Source organism: Epargyreus clarus, unplaced genomic scaffold, assembly GCF_041222505.1.
Source record: "Epargyreus clarus isolate Ecla_fem2 unplaced genomic scaffold, WU_Ecla_fem_2.2 ptg000003l, whole genome shotgun sequence".
In the NCBI taxonomy this organism is placed as follows: domain Eukaryota; kingdom Metazoa; phylum Arthropoda; class Insecta; order Lepidoptera; family Hesperiidae; genus Epargyreus; species Epargyreus clarus.
The window spans coordinates 8,657,365-8,681,230 of NW_027332211.1; the positions used below are offsets into that span (position 1 = coordinate 8,657,365).

At 36.1% G+C, this 23,866-nt stretch overlaps 1 protein-coding gene across 2 annotated transcripts in view; it reads left to right on the plus strand.

The window, feature by feature from the left end:
- Positions 1-23,866, plus strand: part of L (zinc finger protein Lobe) — a 79,231-nt gene that overhangs the window by 38,139 nt on the left and 17,226 nt on the right. Inside the window, exon 1 of one of the 2 annotated variants that reach the window (XM_073087052.1) lies at positions 16,315-16,832. The exons of the other annotated variant lie outside the window; for it this stretch is intronic. Coding sequence (XP_072943153.1) covers positions 16,730-16,832 — 103 coding nt within the window. The 5' untranslated portion in view covers positions 16,315-16,729. Of the gene's footprint in view, positions 1-16,314; positions 16,833-23,866 lie in introns of those variants that run through there. 2 annotated transcript variants of the gene reach the window in all.

Here is a 23,866-nt window from a genome sequence, read left to right on the forward strand (position 1 = left end):
GTTTAGATATTAGGTACCATGGGTTTATGCCCCCTAATGATACTTGTGTTTTTGCCGGTAAACATTTTAAACATTTGACAGCTGTAATATGACTTCTTAAAATACCGCTACTATGACGACAGTAATTAACTTAATGTAAGTAAGAACAACATAAAATGACTTATTAATAAACATGAGTGTGAATTAAAAACCCGTATGAACACTCAATTCCCTAATTTGTCGGTCTTGTAACAAGCGCTTATTTACATGATAGACACAAAAAGTTTCCTTCATTATACAAATTGTGCGCTGGTTAAAAAAGTATCTAGCGATCTCAATACAATGCTTACCCGTTTAAAGGTAACCAGTCTCGTTTAGTTGCAATCAAGCTTTTATAATTGTTTATCAGAAGCAGGTGACGACGTCGGGTACGGGATGGGTCTAATGACTCTTAAAACGCGTGAAATGAACGCGAGAGCCGACCACCCAGCCGGAGGATGCCCATCCGTTGACTGTTGTGAGTTACCTGACCGCCACGGTACACTTGCGATTTACCTCTTCCGCTAAACTTTGGTGTAGGAAACAAGAAAAAACAAAAATGGCCTACATTTTACCCGTATTAACTTAACCGTACATATTAACTTAACTTTGAAATAATTTTTTGAAAAATTAAAGTTGAATAAGGGTGCAGAGTTGATGTTGGATTACGTAGGTTCTATAAACTCCGTCCGAACTAAATTTTAGTTCAAATAAAAGAAACATTTTATACAATGAATTATTATTAAAAAAAGTATAAACCATGCTTTAGGGTTAATAGAACTAAAATCTTCTAATTGTTGCAATTTATCGTGAGTAACTTTTTTCTTTAAGGCACACGAACACTGCTTCGAAAATCATTAGCCCTGATGATTCTGATAAGGACAATGGGACAAAATCGTGTATTGCCATCGGTTCTTGATAATTGTTAATTTTTTTGAATTAAATGGTCCGTTTAAAGTGGGTAAAAGTCGAGTTCGTACAAACATACATACATAAATACATACTAAAGTGCGGTAAAACAAAGCGAAACTTATTATTTTTAAATTTGGAAGGAAAAATGATATATCAATATTTAAAAAGAGATATCAAAAGAAACAAAAGTTTCTGTTGAAATTATGCGAGTCACAGATGATTCAGTAATAAGTATTTCGATAACTGCTCTACATTTTAATGAAGTTGCAAAAAATAAAAAGCAAATATTGTGGTTGGTGTCAAAGCTACAGGCAAATTTGGTGCGACGTTAAAATAACTGATTGAGGTATTTGGGAGCGATTTTATGGGAACACATAATTACCATAATGCCCGTGCAAGTTGCGGCCATCGCCAATCTATTCACCATAGTAAAATAAAAATAGTATGAAACTCTCTTCTCTTTCTCTTCTCCGTTAAATTTGTAAATACAGATATACATTTGAATTAATAACGTACTTACATATAAAGTTAACATTACCCGTTATCCCCCTTCCGATTTGTAAAAACACATTTTTTTTGGACCAATTAACAACTTTATTATTCCCGCGCAAAAAAAACTCAAACGTCAAAATGCGTCCTTTTTCTTTTTTTACGCTAACTCATATAATCGCACCAGCCAGTGACTATATAGGTAAATGAGAACTTATTATTATAAAAATAACACATCATGCAAATAACACAACATAATTTGAGTAGATTTCTAACACATCTAAATTATGAAATTGATATGTTTCGAGTCGTCTTTACTTTAACTTAATAAATATAAAAAGTTTAATTTCAATGAAATTAGTTTCATTTTAAATGTGAATAATATACGACTACCTATCTATTGAAATGCGAATAAGGGTAGAATAAGAGACGATGTAATTTATAAATTAAGATCATTTTATGAACCTTATCCTTATGCAAATAAAGAAATTGAATTGAATTGAAATAAATGTTTTAACCATAAATAATGGAAAATTAAATAAATGCTAATTTATGTTGTCTTATAGCTATTTATTATATTTCAATAAAGTCAAAAGTATTTAATGGTTACGAAATAATAACCTTATGTCGAATTTAGACTTCGACATGCTCATAATAACTTACTTATATTTTTTAACTATGTATCCAGTCACGTTTTTACTACTCAGTGGAAAATCAGCGTATTCATGTCTTTATTGCTCATTGCTATCCTCATTGTGGTGAAGATTACATTCGGTATGAGCTGAGAAGTTCCCATCTAAATTGAGTCATTTGATTTCGTAGCGGTACCCATTTCACGGTGATATAATGGTAGACTCTAAATTTAATATTTGTTTCGCAATACTAACATTTCGGATACATTTCTTGGTATTAAATGTAGTAAAGGAGAACTATAATTGGATTTTTGGGTGCAAATATAATTTAGCAGTCTTAGTTATAATTGTAAATAATAAATTCAAATCTTAAAATATGACACCATGTAACTACTCTTTTGAAGAATTGTATTATAAAAGAATACAATATCGTTAATTTTCTAAAATAAATTGTGCAGCACACACTGAAATTTAAAATTAAAATTAATTGAAAACAACGTTGTAATATTAGGCTTACTTTACATAAATTGCGTTACTACTTGCCTAAAACTATAATATTTGACAGCCAAACCATGAGTTTATTAATGGCTTAATTAAACATTAACACCGGTGCGCAGGGTGTCATAGAGGTGTCAATAGAATATTGATAAATTGACAAGTGGTTCAAAGCTGGGCAACACTTCGAATTAATTGAATTACCTACTGTAAGTGACTCATGTCTTCGTTCGTCTTTTAAAAATTATAAAAGTTAATGTTAAGGGGGCTTATAAAAACAAATAACAAAGTGTGTGGTCCATCTATTTGAAACTTCTTAGCAGGATGATATACTGGAGCTAAACAAGAATGCTTAGCCATCTCTAAGGAGTTTTGCAGGTTCGGTTATTTTCCTACACTTTAAAGATCTGGACAAGGTCAAAGTGGCAGAGATGCCGTCAGAGATCAAGTAAAAAGTATCTTAGGAAATCTAATTATTTATTTATCCATTTTTACTATATATCCGAAATAAAAATTCAGTATTGAACCTCATTGATAAAAACATAACCCTTCCTTGGCAGTCGGGTAAAAATAATAATCGCTGACCTAACATAATTTTATTAAAATTTAAAAACGTTATTAACATTTAAAGAATTTTACGTAAACTCATTCCTTACTTTGTCAACTTTATTCTTCGGTATTCATATACGTATGTTAAGTATATTAAGTACACAAATTATTCAATTGACCCTGATGTGTCAAACGATTATAGATAGTTTGTATTCAATATGTATGTAAGCTTGTTTAACGAGATAATCGATAAACAGTATAAGTAAACTTTGACGGCTACTTAAAGCTTGTATCAGTGAATTAATTTTTAATTAAGCGTGTTACGATGCTTGATGCAATAATAATTAACAGAAGTGCGTAAATATTGCTTTGAGTCGCCGTCAACTATTAACTTAACATAAAGTGCTTAGGCTTATCATAAAGAGTACTGTGTATTACACCGGCTTAACTAAAAAATATGACTATTAATACTTAAGAGGGCGCGTAAAAACGTTTATCGTATTGTTTACGGATCTCTTATTGGTATATTATGTAGAGCCTTCCGGATTCTATTACCTTTGAGGCAGCTGTCATTATGATACATATTTATTTGGTTATGGGTGTCTGTATGTGTCTTTACCTAGTGATTTTTTGTATACTGAAAGCGTTTGTATCTTTAGTTAGACACGGCTTAATAGTTTTTAAGGATTAAAACCGAATATATTTAATTAAAAATCATTAAATTTTATGCACATTGACAGAGTTTACACGGCTTAGCAATCTGTAGGATTGCAAAAAATATTATTTACCTATAAATAGGTCATTCAATAATAAATGTTGACTTAATTACATCCTAGAAACCATGGCGTAGTGCACAAATTCCTTAACACCGCGCCGCCACAATAGCTTTCAATTATACTCGACACAACAACAGGGCTCAAGTACTATAACTTGTACGACCATAACCATTAATCGAAGTACATTGATATTCAGATCCTAATTACATAGTAACTTAGAGTTAAGGAGCGATACTACTAATAGGACGTAAATGGGTTGTAGCCAGTAATTGACAATGGATGATGGGAAACCGACCGCAGAAGCCAGGTGGTGTTAAACGTCTAATCAGCAGGTGATAATCTGACAACTTCATAGGCACGTGCGTTACTAATTCGCTTTGTAAGTCAAATTACTTTTTATCTATTACAGTGTGAAGGCGGAAATTATCTATTCTATTAGTAGAATTAGATACATTTTATTTTTTGGTTCCTCTAGTAGATAACTTAATAGTTTTGATCAATTATTTGTCAAATAGAGGAACATAACAATTGTTTTAGTATTCGTTTTAAATAGAGATGCCATTACGCGTAGTATGTGCTATATCACCTACAAATTACCTAATTATTGTATACAACATATACGTATCTATTATTTTTAATGCATAGTTAGTTTAAAAGGAGGTAGCACTGTAATAGTGAAATTTGTTACATTTAGTTAATATTTTTCGAAGCTAATTATTTAACAAACTCTACTTATTATAAACCTTATTTTGTTTAAGTAACGATTTGACTCGATTTTAGTTCAAAATTATAAGGCAAAGTAATATTAACTACAAGTTTTCGGTTGCGGTACTATAAACTACAAGTTTTCGGTTTCGGATGCCCAATCAAAATAACAGAGAACGTACGTGTTTATAAATTAAACGGTCTCATCTCCTTTGTTTGTTCCATTGTGCGTGATGGCGGAGTGGAGCGCTCGTCTTGGCTTCCCTGGCATTTCCTGTTACTTGGGCTCCTACTGTATATTGTCTATCCTATTCATTGTTGTTATTGTTCGTCTACGTTTACTGTGCCAGACTTTGGATTAGTTTACAGTTGGATGTATGCGAATTGTGGAGTGCACCTGCGTAATGTACAATAGAAATGTTGATAAATCTGTGATTACGTCACGCTATCGTCCTATATTTGTGTTTTGTTTGATTGTACTTAGGGATGTGATTGTATAATATACCATGCTTAGGATTGTCGATCTTGAACATTGAATACAAGTAGTGTTACAATTTAGATACATGAGTCTTATTTTTATTTGAGCTGTGTGAAATCGAAATGTATCACATAAAATGTTGTCATATAAAAGTTGTTTCAATGCAGTTTTAATGCTTTTTAAATTTACTTAGTTAGTCACAGACCTATTGATTAGAACCAATTGAAGTACATATTTAACTTGACACAATATTAAATTCGTATAGACAACGATTAAACATTTTTGATTCATCTTCAAAAGTTCCTGAATAAATACATTATTTTTGCGTAAAGTTTAATTTGCAGTCTAAATTACAAGTTGCTTTGTATGTAGGTCCATCACAAATCAAGTGGTCGCCTGCAGGAGCAGTTAAAAGGCGGAAGTCCATCTGAGGCGCAGCTACAACTCCGGAGGGAGCTCCGGACGTTCGGCCCACTACCGGATTGTAGAGGGCCACGCTTCCGGTCAGCATAGACCCAAACTTTATCTTAACTTTATGTAGATTGTTGGGTGGAGAAATATTCCTTTAGGAGAAATGCGGGTGTTTTCCGCTGTGATGATATTTATTGATGTCATGTATTGTCAATGGAATAGTATGGCAATACTTTGCATTCATTAAGGAAATTATAATTATCGAAATTCGAATCAATTTAACCTGTCTTATCACCTGTTATCAAATTGACTTTTGTTTCTATTGTGTATTCCTTTTTATTTTTATACACTTTCCCTGGACTATCAGATTGGCTCAATGTACTTATTTCGAATGTGTCTTGTCTGAATCTTTTATTCTATTAATAGAATTGAACACATAAAAAGGCTTTTGTCGTATCCGATTCGACAAACTCAATCTTCGGTGGTTGGTAGTAAACGGATCAGAATCTTTTCATAAACTAAATATATGTGACTCTAACTATATGAAAGTTTTTGTTGCTAAATAGGACCGACTAAAACATTTATTTTCCTGGTATTGTAGTTACACGAAAATTGTTACCGGAACAACAATCTGATTACGTGCGTTGGCACCTGCGCCACGCATCAGTTACCGTCCATCGGCGGTGACTCAACTGCTTGTTGCTAGTTTCTATCGCTGACCAATACGTTGGCAATTTGGCGTGATTCGTTTTGAGTGGAACCCCGGTGCGGTGGGCGAATCGGCACGTAGTTCCGGAGGGGCAGGTGAGATGCTGTGGTCGCGCGCCACCTGCCTTCACGCCTCAGCCACAGCCGCACCGTCGATTACCAAGAACCGTCGCTTGAAATGCCACTGATGTCATTATTGATCTATTCCTGAAAAACCAACAATCGGGCCCTATTTACACTATGGAACCATATGGACATGAGCTCTTTATTTTGATACTGTAACAATTACCTACTAAGGTTCGAATCCAAGGCACGCACATATAATAAATTAAATTGTCACTTGCTATAACGATGAAGGATAAGTCCTGAGGAAACCTACAGGTGTGAAAGTTCTTTAGATAAAGATAAAGTTCTTAAAAGCGTGTGTAGTCTACCAATTCGCACTTAATCAGGTGGGCTATGGCTTAACCCCTTTCACTGGAAGACCTGTGCCCAGCATTGGGACAAAATATAATGGATTGACGATAACGATTTAATAAGAAATAGGTAATTATATTTCGCAGTCATTTTGTTAAATTATTGCTTATTGAACAATGATATAATATAAGCTAAGCAAAGAGAGTTGACACTATCTAAATATATATAATTCAAAGGTGACTGACTGACATAGTGATCTATCAACGCACAGCCCAAACCACTGGACGGATCGGGCTGAAATTGGGCATGCAGGTAGATGTCATAACATCCTTTCTTAGCGGATGCCTACGTCGTAACGTAGGCATCGGCTAAGAAAGGATTTTGATCAATTCTACCCCCAAGGGGATAAAATAGGGGATGAAAATATTACTTCGTAACGCGACCGAAGCCGCGGGCAATAGCTCGTTGAATATAAGTGTGGTCGCACAATAGTTTGTCTCACGCGTGGTCGTACTCCAGGGTCATGCGATTAACGCAGCATAACTCACCAAGAGCTGATAAAAAGCGTCGTGACGAGCCGTGGCAATTGCTGGTCACGAGCGTGATCGCCGGGCCAGGGACAACTGTATTTGTCGCAGATTCTTATAGGGTGACAAGGAAATGTATCTAGGTTTCCGTTGTAAGACATTTTGGAATGAGCTGATGTGTTTAAGAATTAGACCTTAGTTTTAGTTTTCCAAATGTCTTGGTTGTAACTTATCTAAATAATGCTCTATTAAGCTCTAGCTTTCTAGATTAAATCTAGAGTTCTCGAAAAATTCTTTCTGGATTTCAAATAAGATCTAGAATTCTAGTTCAATAGTCCAGCCTTATTTCGCAAGAAAATAGTTGAGATGACAGAATTTTCGTTACATGTATTATTTATCGCATTGTTCCACAAACCTTTTAGTATTTAATATCTGAAAATTTAGTTACTAAGGTTAATCTGTTATAAATTATTATAGGTACCATACGTAATTACCTCAGCTTAAGTAACTATAGGCTGGAATCACATCAAACATGTATCTTAAAGCAGAAATAATTGAGCAAATTCTGTTAATGTTTCATGATTTATCTCGTGTAATAAGCTCAGTTGGTGACTCTAGTTTCTGGCGCTCAGGTGACCTCGGCGTAGTAGGCGCTGATGCCGCGGAACTGTCACCAAACGGACGACGCGAGCATGCCTCTTGGTTCGTTACACCAGAATCACAGCACTTAGTCATGCTCCCCGATGCTGTACTGGATTATTGTTACAATTCCAACAGTTCCCACGGATCGAAGTTTGATAGAAAAATATATTATAAACCGTTAACATTAGAAACACGATGGTAATAAAAGGACCGCTTTATTGCGTTCACCACTTCAAAATAAATAAACGCTTTCTAAAGGCGTCCAGTAGTGTTATGTGTGTTGTGGGTGTCTGAGTTCACATGGAATAAAACGAAGCGTGTTTATTGTCGTCCACGGACAGCAGTAACAACTCCGTACAGAACAGGTGTTCTATTGGAAGCCAATACCAAATGCGTTGCCACATAAGGATTAAGTGATCACCTCAAGTGTTAACGGAGATACCTAACTATTCGAGGCGTTCCAACTTACTCCTCAGGGGTAGCATCGCATCTGTGGTCGAGGTAGGACTCTAATCTTATATGAGGTTAATTACAGATGTCCATGGGCGACAGTAGCTACTTACCATCAGATGAACTGCATGCTCGTTTGTTACTTCAATATTATCATAAAAGTCAGAAGTGTGGCGATGACACCACTTCAGATGAAACATACTGTATCCTTACCAGCAGTTTTAAAGTTTCGACAAATATGACTGTTTTGGTATTTGTTTACGTATTTGCCCATACAAATTCCAATAAGCGCCCCTAGCGGATTGTGTCAGAACTAGGAAATCGTATTGGCCCATACGTAAACAAATACCAAAACAGTCATATTTGTCAAAACGTTAAAACTCATGGTAAGGGTACTGATCCGCTTCTGCAACATTTCGAAATGAATTAAATACAGATACTATTAAAATTCTAATGAAAATCACTATTTAAATGACACCTAAGCGAAAGTAAATTAACGAATCTAATGACCCGAAGTCAAATGGACGTTACCGGTCAAAGCATTGGTATGTGAGGAATTACTCGTCCATTATTTCCTTAGGGAGAGTCATTAGATGCTCACGCCTAAGTACTTAGTGCAATACCGACGTCCGACATCGACATATTAGAATTTTTGTTATTTTTTTCGTTTTGTAATCGTTTTCATTTTTTCGTTAGTTTGATGTAATAAGTTTAGCGAACGACACAAATATATGAAACAAAAAAATCCTGCTGGTAAAACTACTCCGCTGCCACTTTCATTGTACATTATGAGTGGCATAGTCTTACAATTTTTTACCTAATTAAGTACTATAGGTATTTCGTTTGTCATATTTTCGTGTGAGATTAACTTAATTATTGGAGCGAATAACACAAAACATAAAAACTGAAAGCCTTGGCTTACAAAAGGTTTTTTGTCAGTTTCACTACCGTTGGGTGAAAATCGTCGAATAATCAAGTTTTTTTGGTATCTATATTCATAGTTCGATGTTAATACCAACTGTTGTGGGTTCCGTACCTTAAGCATAAACAACTTTTAGATGTTGCTTAACCCAGAATCGAATCGGCACCCCGCTGACAGACTGATATTATGACCGTTGCATCAGGAATTGTCAATCGTCGTGCGCTTTTCACAGAACGTATAGATGACGCACGATACGCGCAACGAGCAGTAGTTTTAGATAGATGAAGGTGACAAAAGTAGCACCGCGGTATGTGCTGTGGGTTTGTGCCTTAAACGCAAACAAGCATAGGCACTTAGATATTTGCTTAACTCAGAATCGAATATGGGACTCGCTGACTGGCTGTTTTTATGACCATTCCATCAGGGGTTGTCAACTGCCGTGTGCTTTTCACAGAACGCGTAGATGGTCCAAGATACGCGCAACGAGCAGTAGTTTTAGATAGATGAAGGCGTCAAAAGTAACACCGCGGTATGTGCTGTGGGTTTTGTGCCTTAAACACAAACAAGCATAGACACTTAGATATTTGCTTACCCCAGAATCGAATCTGGAACTCGCTGACTGACTGTTTTTGTGACCATTCCATCAGGGGTTGTCAACTGCCGTGTGCTTTTCACAGAACGCGTAGATGGTCCAAGATACGCGCAACGAGCAGTAGTTTTAGATAAATGAAGGCGTCAAAAGTAGCACCGCGGTATCTCGAGGATCAGGCGTTACGGTCACGTATCGCTCCACTCCCACGTCTTAATTGACCTATTTCGTGTGAGATGTACGTACACAAAGCCGCCGCTTCAGGGATACCATCGCCGCGGGACGTGACGCCGCCTATCGTGACACGTACAGTGTATACACTTACTCTATTCTTGTCACACATTTGACAGGCTGTTTCCAAGCGAATTATTGTCCATAGTAGGCACTATGGGATGTCTTTATTGAGTGCGGGTGGTTGTGAACGTTTGCTTATTTAAACGCCAACTGTCATTAAAACAGTTATACACATATGTATGTACTACAAAAGTATAATAACTACAAAGCCCTACATTTGAAGTGGTGACTGTGTTTTTTTATTGGTATCATATGAGTAAGAATTTAAACCCTTATCCATGAAATTATCCAAGAATACAGGTAGATGAATGGCAACTCCCATCCATCTTGTCACTAACCTGTGTCGAATAGCGCAGGAGACCTACTTGTTTATTGTTGTACTATTGGTAATTGCCTCGCCAAACCCTTGTTTTGTTTTTTATATTAATTAATGTACTTGAAGTATGTAATAATTTGATAAAGTAATTAACGGACGGGGTTCTTCGCACATTTTCCTTTCCTAAACTACGAAGCAAAGTCGCCATAAAATACGCGAACATTTGTTTTAGCAGGATTTGAGATTGGAGCTTGAGAAATAGAACATATAACTAAGTATTTAAGACATACGAGAAACTTTACCAGTGTCAATAAAAAATAATAGAATCACTAAGCGCCATAAATGTTTTGGAGTTTACACGGTAATCTTGATCGTGGCAGGCTGAGGCCACATTTGTGAAGGAGAGTGTTTATTGCGCGGTGCACGATCGTGTCGGAATCTCATATTTGTGGTTAAATGTGTGAAGTTTTGTCACGACGCGTGTGATGAGGTGATTATTTCGCTCTCACCTTGCACTTCTTTTGTTTTACTAAGAGGTTTGAAAATCTTTCTATCATAAAGGCTTTCTATCATAGTTTCACTTTAGATTTTTTATCGTGAGTGCAATGAACACATTCAGAGGCGAATACACAAACATCCAGATCCAGAAAATATTAAAATTCATCGTGAAACTGTCTGTCTGACCGCAGATCGAACCTAGAAGTTGTTGATGACTTACAAGCAGGACTCTACTAAAAGTTACTATGTAATGGTGGTATCAAAACCGGTTTATCTGTGTAGTTCATGCTAAAGTGTAAAAAGCTCGTATAAGTATATATGAAGTTTTACTCTGAGTGCCACGGAGACGTAAAAATTCGAATACAGAAACATTCAAATACTGAATAAATGTAATTTCATCATCAATCCATCTGACCGACTGAGAATCAAAGTCGGACTTAAAAATTAGAAAGCCCTTATGAGCTTTTTAGACTTCATTTTTAGACTTCATTTAACATAGGCTTTGATAATAGTAAAGATAGCTATACAAAGTATTACGTAATAACGTTACAAAGTAACTATTTTTTGACTATGGATGTTGCAGGTAGATCAGCTGGTTAAAAAAATGCATAATGTTTTAGCAAGGGACCACAGCACCCTACTGTGTGAAGGTCCTTAAAAGTTGTGATATCCGTATCACAACGCCACATCGGGACCACCCTGCCATCTCACCGCGATCTTCACAAAAACGTCGCAGCAATCGATTTGTTTATCTTGTGTGGCCTTTATTTTACGCTCATCTCGCCCTGTGAAATTGTTAACACGTGAAACTCTCGTGTCATCTGGGTAACGTTACGGTTAACTCTCTACGGTGAAGTATACCTTAATAGGTAAGAAAGTGTTGAAACTTGCTGGCTATTTTGTTGATTTTATTGGTATATGTTAGGTTATCTTTGCAATTTAATTAAAGCTTAATAGTTGTAAACTACGTAAAGTTAATAATATATGTTTTGAAGACTCCTAATTTTGCCTGGTAATTAAAAGTTTATGGAAACAAAACATTAAGTATTTAATGTAGAGCCTATTCCTATGACTTGTATAATCAACGTATGTTAACTATATAAGTTTTGCAATTGTTTGATAGAATATTATTATGATATTACCTAGTAATAGGTGTTTATAACCCAAAACTCTAAATGAGCAAAAAATATTAATTTGATCATAATTGCAAATTACAAAAAACAATTCTTAAAATTCAATTTATACAAAGTAGGTAACACAAACAGATTGAGATGTTCGTATAATAACATATCATCCGGAATGAAGGCATCCCGCCTGTCCCATTGATTTATTAGGACGGGGAAAGACGTGCCCGCGTGTCGCCTTCCCCAGGGACCCGCAGGTAAACGACAAAAACATTTTGGGTGTTTGTTGACGTCACTAATTCGTCATGCTCGCTGATGATATCTTAAACAGTTTTTTGTTTGTATCATAGACGGTATAGTGTTGTACGATTTATGAGAATTAGTAAAATTACTGTTCAAATCTATCTACTTATTTAACTTTTATTTAAATCCTATAAATTAGGAAGTATGCGATATGTATACCTTTTATTCAGAATATAATGTTTAATGAATTACGCTTTCATCAAAATATATTTGATCTAGCGAACTACTATACTCGTTAATATGAATATGCAACGATGTACGCAATGGTTTTAGATTTACTTGGTGTAATAAGATTATGTTTGGTCTTTAATTTATGTTCTGTTTGTACTTTTTCCACAATTACAGTAAAAGGGTAGGTACAAACAGAAAATATTTTTTCCTAAACTATTATACTTTGCAATAAATCTCCGAAAACGTCCTTCCTCAAACTCAGTAACTACGTCCCCATTCATCCTATCGGTATTATTTTAAAAGTTGAATATTAGGAGTGAAGAGAATCGTGGTAGTGAATAAATAAACGCGGTGAAAGTTTAATGAGGCGATAGCGTTCCCTGACGGACGAATCAAGGGTTGAACATTAACGTCTTGAGAAGAGAAGAGAAGAGCAGGGTCGGTGTCTCGCAGGCCGTCGCATCAAATATGCAGGATTGTGCCGTGCGCGAACCTGTAACTCTTGGGATGATGTTTCACTTCGAAACCAATAAAATATACTTATCTATGATAAAATAGTGCAACACTTAAAATCACGATTCAAATTATGTTACCATCGAATATTTTATCTGTTCTCTAGCAGATAAAGGTTATCAGTTATAATTTGTATGTTCAGAATAGAGTACTACGTTTAGTAAGTACTTATCAATTAATTTTATTAGTTGGTAGAGCTAGGACGGCGATTGATTAAAAATTACACATTTAATTTAAAAACTATTTGACAGATCAATAGATACTAACCAGTTTAAACATATTATAATACATTATAGTTATATGTACCTAATTGTTTATAACAATAAATGGTTAATAAAAGGTAGGTAAGTAAATACACTATATTTTGTACAGAAAATCATTAAAGATGAGTCCTTGAGGGCAACTTAGATAGAAGTAGGTATAGCTGGTTCCGATAAACACAAAGTCATAATTTTAATGCAAATTTAATTTGCGATGAATAAAAAACAAAACAAATACCTATAACACAGTAGTAGTCTCTAAACAAAGCAAGTCAGGGTAAGTGTACAAAGTCCGTACCCTCATCATAGCGCGTCACAACCGGCGGGAGATAAGGAGCTGCTTTTTCATGATACTTTATTCAGGGTTTGGAGATTTGGTTCAGTGACAGACTAATCGGTGGTGTCAGGAGTGAGGTGCCGCTTAAGTATTAATGTTTAACCCTTTTGTAAGCAGCCGTTGCTGCGCCAACTCAGTGTCAATCCCATCTCGCTTTCCGTTACGTCTGATGAATATTTTATTTTCATTAATTTGTCAGCTTTGTATGTTCGCTTACTTTACGCTAAGCTATGGGGTACAAACATATTTGGTCGATTCTAAAGTCAGTCTCTTTTATGTGATGTACTCTCTTTGGATTATTATGGTTATAATTTATTATTGCAATGATTAGGTCCTCTTTAAAATTGAGAAGTTAGGGTTATTTTATCTTGTTGCGTTGTTGTAAACTTCCAACCTGTATGATATTTTGCTCCAAATAGATTTTAACATTTCACGGTAAGAATTTTCTTATTACCATTTACAAATTTCCGTTGTATTTTTTAAAATTTGTGTTACAAACTTAAATAAGCAACTACTTACTTAAGGGTTTTTTTTATTTTTTATAATACCTATAGGAGTAGCACATGCAGTCCACATGATGGTAAGTGGCTACTGCCGCCCATGGACATTTGTAATCAACCCCAGATAGGATTAGATATTCCTACCTGAGGTCGGCCACAGATGCGCCGCTACCCCTGAGGACTAAGCTGGAACGCCTCCGAAAAGTCTGTCTCTCTTACCACACCCTTTAAACCGGAACACAGCAGCGCCTAACACTGCTGTTATTAGGTAGGAATAGGAATATACTTTAGGTACTGAGGGAAATATACAATATGGACCTACCTATAATTAAGTGAATATTGTGAATGACGTGTCAGATTGTTTTTGTATAAACCTTTTTTATTTTCCAAAAGAAGGTTAGTATTTTTATACAAAAGTACCCTGGGTACTTAGGTGCTAAAGTATGAGTGACATTGCAATGTGTTACTGTCTTATATTTGTAAGTTCGTTTTGATTACAAGTTTCAACAATAAAATTATAACGTTACTTTGCTTATGACCTTGCCCACGTAATATAATATTTAAACAGCCAAACATTGTTCGTGTGACAGAACTAAAATCTCTTAATGCCCTTTATGGCGATCAGTGGTGACAAATCGCGGGGGTGCAGTTACATGCAGATGTTTTAGGAGTTTATCCGTAAAATCCGGACCAACGGTTGGTGGGACTTGGGCGTAATCCGGGTAATATATGCGCAACTAAAAGGTACTGGCCGAGTCGGTATGGGCCCCCGAGGAGCGATCGAGCATCGGGTGGCCGGACGCTAAAATGAAATCTTACTTGCCGGTTTACTCCAATATTATATTTGGTTTTGTATCTATCACTGCGAATTTAAACAGCTGAGATTTCCTAGGAGATTCGGGTTTAAATCCTGTGCAGGCACAATATATTTTCAATAACATTGTGTTAGAAGTTAATAAACAGCTGCTTTAATGGAGGGATTATTTTTGAGAAAGTTGGAGGGATTCCTGCATGTTCTATCTATTGAAAAACAAATAACCGACTGAAAAATTGAAAGTGGAACCTGACAGTACCTAATCATAAATTGATGAGCAGAGAAAATTATAATGTACCTAGATACCCTGCATTGGAATTATTTAAACTCTACTTAGGTTAGTAATATAGACAATGTGGAAGGTGTGGAAAATGGAATCGAGAGAGAGTGGATGATTTTACAGAAAACTTTGGTCTCTACAAAAGCACCTAACGTTGAAACAAAGTCGTATTTAATAAATTAGATTTAATCATAGCTTTATTTACTAAAATTGTTAATAGATGATTCATATTTTGTCGTCCATTATTACGGCTTACCAAGCATCCTCGGCAAATCAAACAGGGACATATGTTAACGATTGAATACTTTTAAAAGAAAAGTTGTCATGTGTAAAAAATCAAAATTAAAATATTTTATTCAAAGTAGGTAAGTCTACCATCAATTCGAAATGTGTTTCGATATGGAGAAGAAGCAGCGAAAAAAACTTCATAATCCGTCTTATTATTCCCAAGTTCCCAACTACACACTTACATTAGTCATCTTGCATACTTTTTGCGTGTAAAGTTAGCGCTAGTTAGTCGTGGCTAGTGCGGTGCGGGGAGCGGGGGCGCGGCGCCCATTGGTCGCGCCCACCCGTGGGTGGAACGGGAAAACGTTTTAACACTTTCCACTTTTCCTCCACGTTCTCAATTTAAAAAGCTTTTAGCAGCCGTCACCTCATCTTCTCGTATTTATGCCATTTTCACGTTCCAATCCTCATTCCTGTAATGACACGTCAGCTGTTAACGATTGATTACGCCTGGGACTTTGAGTCACTTTGAGATGCTGACAAACTCGTTCACGTATGTTTTATTTGTCTTTGTGTATTTAATATTGTGAAAATGTGTCGGTAAAATAATATTTCCATTTCTAATTCCGATATGAAACTTATTACAAAAATAATATTATTCCTTAATTTTTGTAAGTGACAATAATATCAATTGGTGATTTGAATTTGTAAAACATACTTGCGTACATTTACAAAACGCAGGTGGCTTTAAGGCTACAATAAATGTCCAGTCTAAGTGGTCAAGTAGTTTTCGTAGTGTGTAAAAGGTTTTCCGAACTAAAGGGGGTGTGGGTGCATGAAGGGGGAAGAGCGCGTGGGCGGAGCAGGCGGGCGGGGCGCAGGGTGCCGCGAGGTGCTGCGGGTCCTCGCGACTCGCCCACCGAGCCTCCGAGCCTCCGACGTCGCAGTCGCGCTCCACTCGCCGGCATCGGTGCACCGCTGCACCGACCGAACGCTCGTCATTCCGCACGACTTGTAACACAATCACCCGATGATTAACCGAAACTTGAGCCACCTGTAACCGGAACGCAAAGGTGCGTGCCATAAACGCTTGTCGCTAATTAAGTCGGTCGACGGCAGCCACCCAAATAATTGCCGTGAAGGAAGCGTACGAGGGGCAGCTCGCGGCGGGCGCCCCTTCAATTAGTGCCACCTGTCGGACACGCGCTGCGCATTAATTCGCACTCGCGATAAGTTCATCCGCAAAAAACCCCAAAATAAACTGGAATCGATGCACCTGCGGCAATCTGCAGCCTGCAAAGCGGCCGCTGCGAGCAACCCGGCCGGCTCGCGACATCTCTCTAGCGCACCCACTGAGAGGACTTGGGCGCTATGATCATGCTATTCAAAGGCAATAGCAGCAGGCTAGAGCACTTGATAGAGAAAATACAAGCCAACAAGGAAAATCACGACGTTACCACTGAGGACATAAAAGGTGAGATTTAATTTTCTTATAGGATTTTTTAAAGTCTTATCTCTACTCTACTAGATACTCTATATTTTCCTACTTATAGTTCGCAAACATTTTAAATAAGTCCATAAAACATTATGATTGAATTGTGCCTATATTATGACTAATATTTCAAGAAATAAACATGTGGGGAAATTTTATAAGCTTTTTCACAGCTTCTTTTTACAAGTATTTAAATGTATTGAAAGTGTTACAAAATTAATTTACGAAGATTTTGAATTGATTCTGATAGGATTGATTGAAAAAAATGTGAATAGAATCTTGTTCTATAAGTTACGTGTACGTTGCTAGCAAATAAATAGTTTTACATAAAAAATAGATAATGAACATAACTTTAATTTCACATAAATACTATAAAAGTAAACAAGTAAAACATATTCCTTCGTTAAAAAAATTAAAGCCTCGGTGAAAGTACCTATAATATATATTACCTAGCAAAGTGCAAATTTGGCAACAACAAAAGTCGTGGTGCCACAAAAAAGCACGAACCCCACCTGCAGTACCTACACCTTGGTGTTATCGGGAATTAAATCTTATGACAGAGTATGTCTTGTTACGGCACAAGAGACTTACCGTGATCAATTTAATTAAATAAAACATTTTGTGATCTTGAATATGCATATAAATATTTTAAAACGTACTCTATAAGTAGGAATATGCTCGTATAATCAAAAATAGGTTCGTAAACAATTATATCGCAGAAATTCCGTGCCTTGCAAGCTCATGATAAATATTTCTAACACACCGAAATTCATCACCAAATTTCAATGACATTGAGCAAGAAAGGATATTTGAAAAATATGAGTTTCAAAATATTATAAAATTGCTCCACATACACGAACTCTTTAAAAATTTTGATACCGTCATGAAATTAAAAAAAGTTACTAACCTGGAGAATACAATTAACTGAGTTCTAGATTTGAATTTATACATGATTTGTAATTTTCATAAATTTAGGCAATAAGGGTCTGGATTCGATTGACTTCGAAACTTTACTTCAATTTACCTGTTTCCAGTGTAAAAATATTAAAGATCTCTAGCATTGACTCTAATTAACACGTACCGCTAGGTAATCGATTGAATATCAAAATGGATAATTACGGTATTGTGTATTACCAATAATATTCTAACTAGAGTGCCGTAAAGGATTCAATAACAATTTCTACACTCAAAGTACCACTCTACAAATCTCTCGTTGGTGGAATGGACACACAAAACGGTAATCGAGCACCTAGACCTATATTTGCTTTGCCAGAAACGAACCCGAGACCCCTTATGTGTCAGATTGGCGTGGTGACCCCTTTGTGATGCGGCTCAACCTAAAAGAAACAATATGAATATAATTAAAATAATTTAAAATGAAACTACATAAAAAGAAAAAAGGAATTTGATGCGTAAATTGTTTATGGGTCCTGCCTAAAACAGACATCTTAACAACAAGTCCAAGGTTAAGAGAAGGTAAGGACGAAATACACCTATTTAAGGTGTACAGCAGCAATAATTATTTCAATATTCATGGCAAAATATTTGCAATTTAATTGTACTTCGGAATTGTTTACATATATGGATGGACACTATGGTGGACTGCGTGGTACTTTAATTATACAAAAAAGTTTTGGCTAGGTATGTCATGATACCTACATATGTCCCAGTTTAAAGATTGTGATCAGTAAAACATATTTAAATTTCTGGGATTAATGAAATAGTGGAATACTGCGAAACTTAATGGGTGTCAGTATCTACTTAATATCAGGTGACCTGCACGTTAGCCACTTTTGCAGTAAATATAACTTAAACTTGTACTTTGTAGCAAACAAGTTATGACTAACATAATTAGGTTGCATATGGAAACTGGGATCAACCTCATGCTATCTCTCTACGAGGCACGAGTTTTTGTATAGAATGGAATGGCTGAAACATTAGTCCGTAGTAATCCACCTTTGAAAACATTACGAAGAATTCGCAGGTATGTTGAATACCACTACATCCTTTACCGTTAAAGGAATTCAAAGTAGGTTTAGGCTCATAATGTTGAAAACAGCATGACCAATAGTCTATGAAGTTATAAATTTTGAAAATTGGCTTATTAATCGGTGAGACTTAACTCTTAGAAGTCCATTATAACTTTAACGGTGAAGGAAAACATCCTAAAAAACTCTAGAGTAGTTTTTCTCCGAAGCGTAGGTACTTACGAAAGACATTTGAACTTTGCCAACTTGCACTTGGCTAGTGCGGTGGATTATGGCCTAAATGCCTCTCACTCTAAAAGAGACATGCCAGCAGCAGCATTCAGTGATGAGTGAACTATAACTACAATATAAACTTAAAAATTTAAATCATACTTGTGATTCATACCCCAAACTTCAAGAGTGCTTCAATTACTCAGATCATCTTACACACTTTGGACTGGACTTGTATCCTTTTTGGGGTTACCTACAGTCCTATAAGCATTACATTAAATCATGAGAAATAGGTAGGACTATACCTACTTTGTCCCTGTAGTTCCGGGACCAAAATAGGGCTACGGTATCCCCTGCCTGTCGTAAAAGGCGACTAAAAGGGGCTTCCGGGGTTGCGGGCGGCAAGAGTGGGAGCTCGAACCGCCCGGCTAGTGACCCCGGGAAGGACGGCGGTATGTGTGGTCGCATACCGTCGTGCCCACCAGACGGTGTGGCGAGCATCAAGCTCACCTGGGCAGAGCCCGATGGGGCAACGCGCTAAGAGGACTCCGGTTGCGTTCCTTTGCAGATCCCGGAGTCCTCTACGCAGCGCCGAGGACGGCCACCGGGGGAGTTTTAGTGCGGTAAGAATCCTACATAACTCTGTGCCGCTCCCACGGCATAGGGTACCTTTTGAAGGTTTCCCCGTCGTAAACAAAAAAAAAAAAGAACTATACCTACTTATATACCTACCTATATCATTGTAACTACTTAAGTAATACCTAAAAGACGTAGCGACGTACCTACTTTTGACACTTTGCGATGTTACTCTAATTATGACGCTATGGGGGGTAACCTACTTATGAACGCTTGGGTGTATACCTATTTTTGAAATCTTAATTTGTTAATGTACTATTGAAGCTGTCTGTACATAATAATAAATACAGTAGTGATCTGCCATAACTGGTATGCTGAAACCGAATCCGAATGCGAACCTTCGGTTTTCCTCCTAATTTTTGCTTAAACCGAAACCGAATCATTTATAAGACGTATTAAAATTTATACAATTCCTTAGAATTTGAATATATATTGACCGAGTATGTATACATTCATAGAAGCAGTTAGACAAGTTACCTCTATTAATTTATATTGTTTGAATCAATAAGGTAAATAAAAAAAAAAACAAAAATCTGAATTGTCCGACGCGGCTCGTCGGCGTACTTAAAGTCAAGTAGGCAAAAACGACTGATATTCAAGCGTCAAGTACAGCTGAATGTAACCCGTAAGTTCCCAAATATATGTGGCGCCGAAAAGTTCAGTCGATTTTGCCGAAATCGGAATTTTGGCTGAAACTAAAATTTCGTTCAGTCACTAATAAGTTCCTATCATACCAAAACATTCGAAAACCCCGAAGATGACACGGCAAATGTAATAATTGATTACGATATAGCGGCCGTGTTATCCTTGAATACAGTAATCAACTCAGGCAATAAATTGATACTTAACGCATCATGGTAACTAGTCGGCCTGAAAATTAACTCTATCTGGAAATAATTACATAAATCAATGTTTTAACGGAAACGTCTTTGCTTAATTATTAAAGAAGTTGTAATTAATTGAGTTTGTTTTGAAAGGTATTCGTGTGATATTTATTTACTTACACGAGTCGTTCTAACTTAGCCCCGAGGCTGAGCTTATAGATTAATAGTTCTCAACTTCAAGAAGAACTTTTGAGTTAATGTGGTTTATGTGTACATTTTTATAGCAGTGGTCAATTTATATTAGGTGGTCTGTGTTCGCCTCTTATGTTATTAACGTAAAACGGTGAAAATATAAGAATCGGCTCCCGAATCGATATTTATATGGTTATTTTCCCATTAAGCAATCAGACTTTTGTACTATTGTTATTTGAGTGATATAAAATCTTCTTCAGTATATGTTATTAAAGTACCAATAACATGAATAAATCTCTATTAGTCAACAAGAGTGGTAGTAGTCAAAAATCTTACAGCGTCTAATTGTTGAAAAAAATCAACGGATTGCACTCCGGGAGTGCCGGCAGAAGTGAAAACTTTCGACACCTAACCTGAACAATAAAATATAAAAAATAAAAAATGAAACTGACACCCATTGACATATTTTTCTATGCTGACACCGGATGACATCTTGACTAGTGCAGTTTGCTTTGGCATCTTACGAATTTTCGATCAGGCCACGTGTTTTTTACGCATCATAAAAGGTGTGAGCACGCTAAAAAAGTTTTCACTTCAATAAATTCAGCTGTACAATATTATACAAGTTATCATTTATACGTGGTCATAGGTGGTCATTTTGTGGCATCCTTCAAACCGGAACACTGCAACACAAGTTTTGCTGTTGTTTTATAGCTCAAAGATAAACTCAATCTTGTTTTTGACTCATTTTATTCTGCATACTTTTGTTTTGTCTGAGTAAATTATAAATTACAAGAATAATACGCACACCGTGACGATTATTATGAAATACTCGTAAGACGTAATAATGATTAAAAAATACGATATATTTATGCTACAATTCTATTATAAAAGATATACATACAGAAAAAATAATCGAAAAATTAGAGCAAGATCCTCCAGATGAGCTTTGAACAAAACCTAAAAAACAGAACTAACTACGATTTATGTTTCCTCGACAATTTCTTCCAGAATCGTGGATCTTTGCGACTTAAGAAACCCCCGAAAAAACTTATAATTTTATCAACAATTTTTCGCGAAAAATCCAAGTTGAATATTGTGAATACATGTTATTCCTAATTGTATTAAGATCGCGAAAGTCTAAAACTTCAAGTATATACTGGTGTATTATTGAAAGATTTCTGAAAATTTAAATTATTGTTACAATTATTCTTCAAAAAACACGAGCTTCAACTCCAGCTATAGAATATTGGGACAGAGACAATGTGGGATTCAGCTCATAATTTGCCACGCTGGACTGTGGGAGGTAAATCGTATTGACTCTGACTTTTTACTTACCTACTTTATTCATACCAATATTTCTGATGTGTAAACTGTCAATAGTAAGTATTCACAGACCTATATCTGTGTAAGTATTAAAACTTTTTACGGAAATTTAAAGTTAACAAAAAGGTGGTAGAACCCTTTGTGGTTCGACTCCGGCGGCACCACCGCCACACCTATTTCTGCCTAATAACAGCAGTGTTAGGCGCTGCTGTGTTCCGTTTGGAAGGGTGTGGTAAGAAAGACATACTTTTCCGAGGCGTTCCAGCTTAGTCCTCAGGGGTAGCGGCGCAGCTGTGGCCGATCTCAAGTAGGAATATCTAATCCTATCTGGGGTTGATTACAGATGTCCATGGGCGGTAGTAGCCACTTACCATCAGGTGGACTGCATGCTCGTCTGCTACTCCTATATTATAAAAAAAAAACTTCTTCGCAATAATCCAACCACTAACGTGTGTGGTGGTGTAGGGAGATAGGTATCTAAGTTTAATTCGTGCCCGGCATATGATGGAGTCATATGTATGCAAACAATACCAATATATACCACCAATCACCATATTATTATTATATATTAACTGAATTCTAGATTTGAATTTTTACATGATTTGTAATTTTCTTAAATTTAGGCAATAAGGGTCTGGGTCACTATAAACATATGCTTCAACCCCAAAACGAGGCAACGTATAAGGCGGTGAAAGTTTCAAAATACGAGTATGACCTGTTTTTGAAATTTGTGCAGTATGCACTCAAAATTGAATATCTTATTATTAAAGCAGGGATAGTCTACTGGTTGATACGCGTTGTATTAATCGAGGAATATGAGGTTCGGATTCCAGGGCATCCCTGAGTTTTTAAAGTTATGCAAAAAAAAAATCAAACATATGTGAACTCTAGGTAGAGTTCGTACTTGTCTTGTACGCGTTGTACTATGGCTTAATCTTTTTCTTTCTGAGAGGAGAGGACACCCGTGCCCAGCAGTGGGACAGTTATGATTTGACGATAATGAAGAAAAGTAGACAGTAGTAGTTGAGTTCATCGTGGTTCGTTTACGGGTTTCAAGTTAAAACTTAGTCTGGGCTAGCTGCTACTAAGAGGGATTGTTTTAAGGACTCGACTCGTATCTCTGTGTAGGGTTGATTATAGACATCCACTTGCCACTTAGATTATGTTGACTGTATGTTTGTTCATAATACAAAAAATAAATTATGCGATTTGAAATAAGTAAACCATTTTGTTTTTGTTTCAAACCAATTTAAGGCTGTTTATTTATCCCAGTTTCTTACCCACCCGCGGTTACGCTGTATAAAAATAAGACGCGGTTCTTTACCTTCAGGCTGTTTATTGATTGCATATTGATTACTTGCTGTGATATAATTATTATGTAGACACTCGTATATACAAGTTTTATTTTGATTTTTTGAGTGTCTATACTTAAATTACATAATCGTCATGACCAATTTTATAGAAACTACTTTAAGTGCTACCTGAATCTGTTTTTAGGATTATTTTCAAATAGGATTTTGTGTGACTTGCTGTCATAACGTCAGGTAGATTTTTATCTTTAATCTTTTACACCAAAAGCAACCCAATTAACACTAGCCAAAAGTATTTGCCGAATCTAAGTATGTAATTGTAAGTGCCGCCGTTGGCTTATACAAAATAAATATATATAAAGCTATATTTCTTGAGTGTATCACAATAAAAGAAACATTTAGAGGAAGATGATATATTTTTATAAATATTTTATAATAATGACGATTATGACAATTAGCTTCCCGCCAAAACTCAATTTCTCCCGCCACGCCGCACCGCGCCTCACCGCACCACAGATTAAAAATCATTC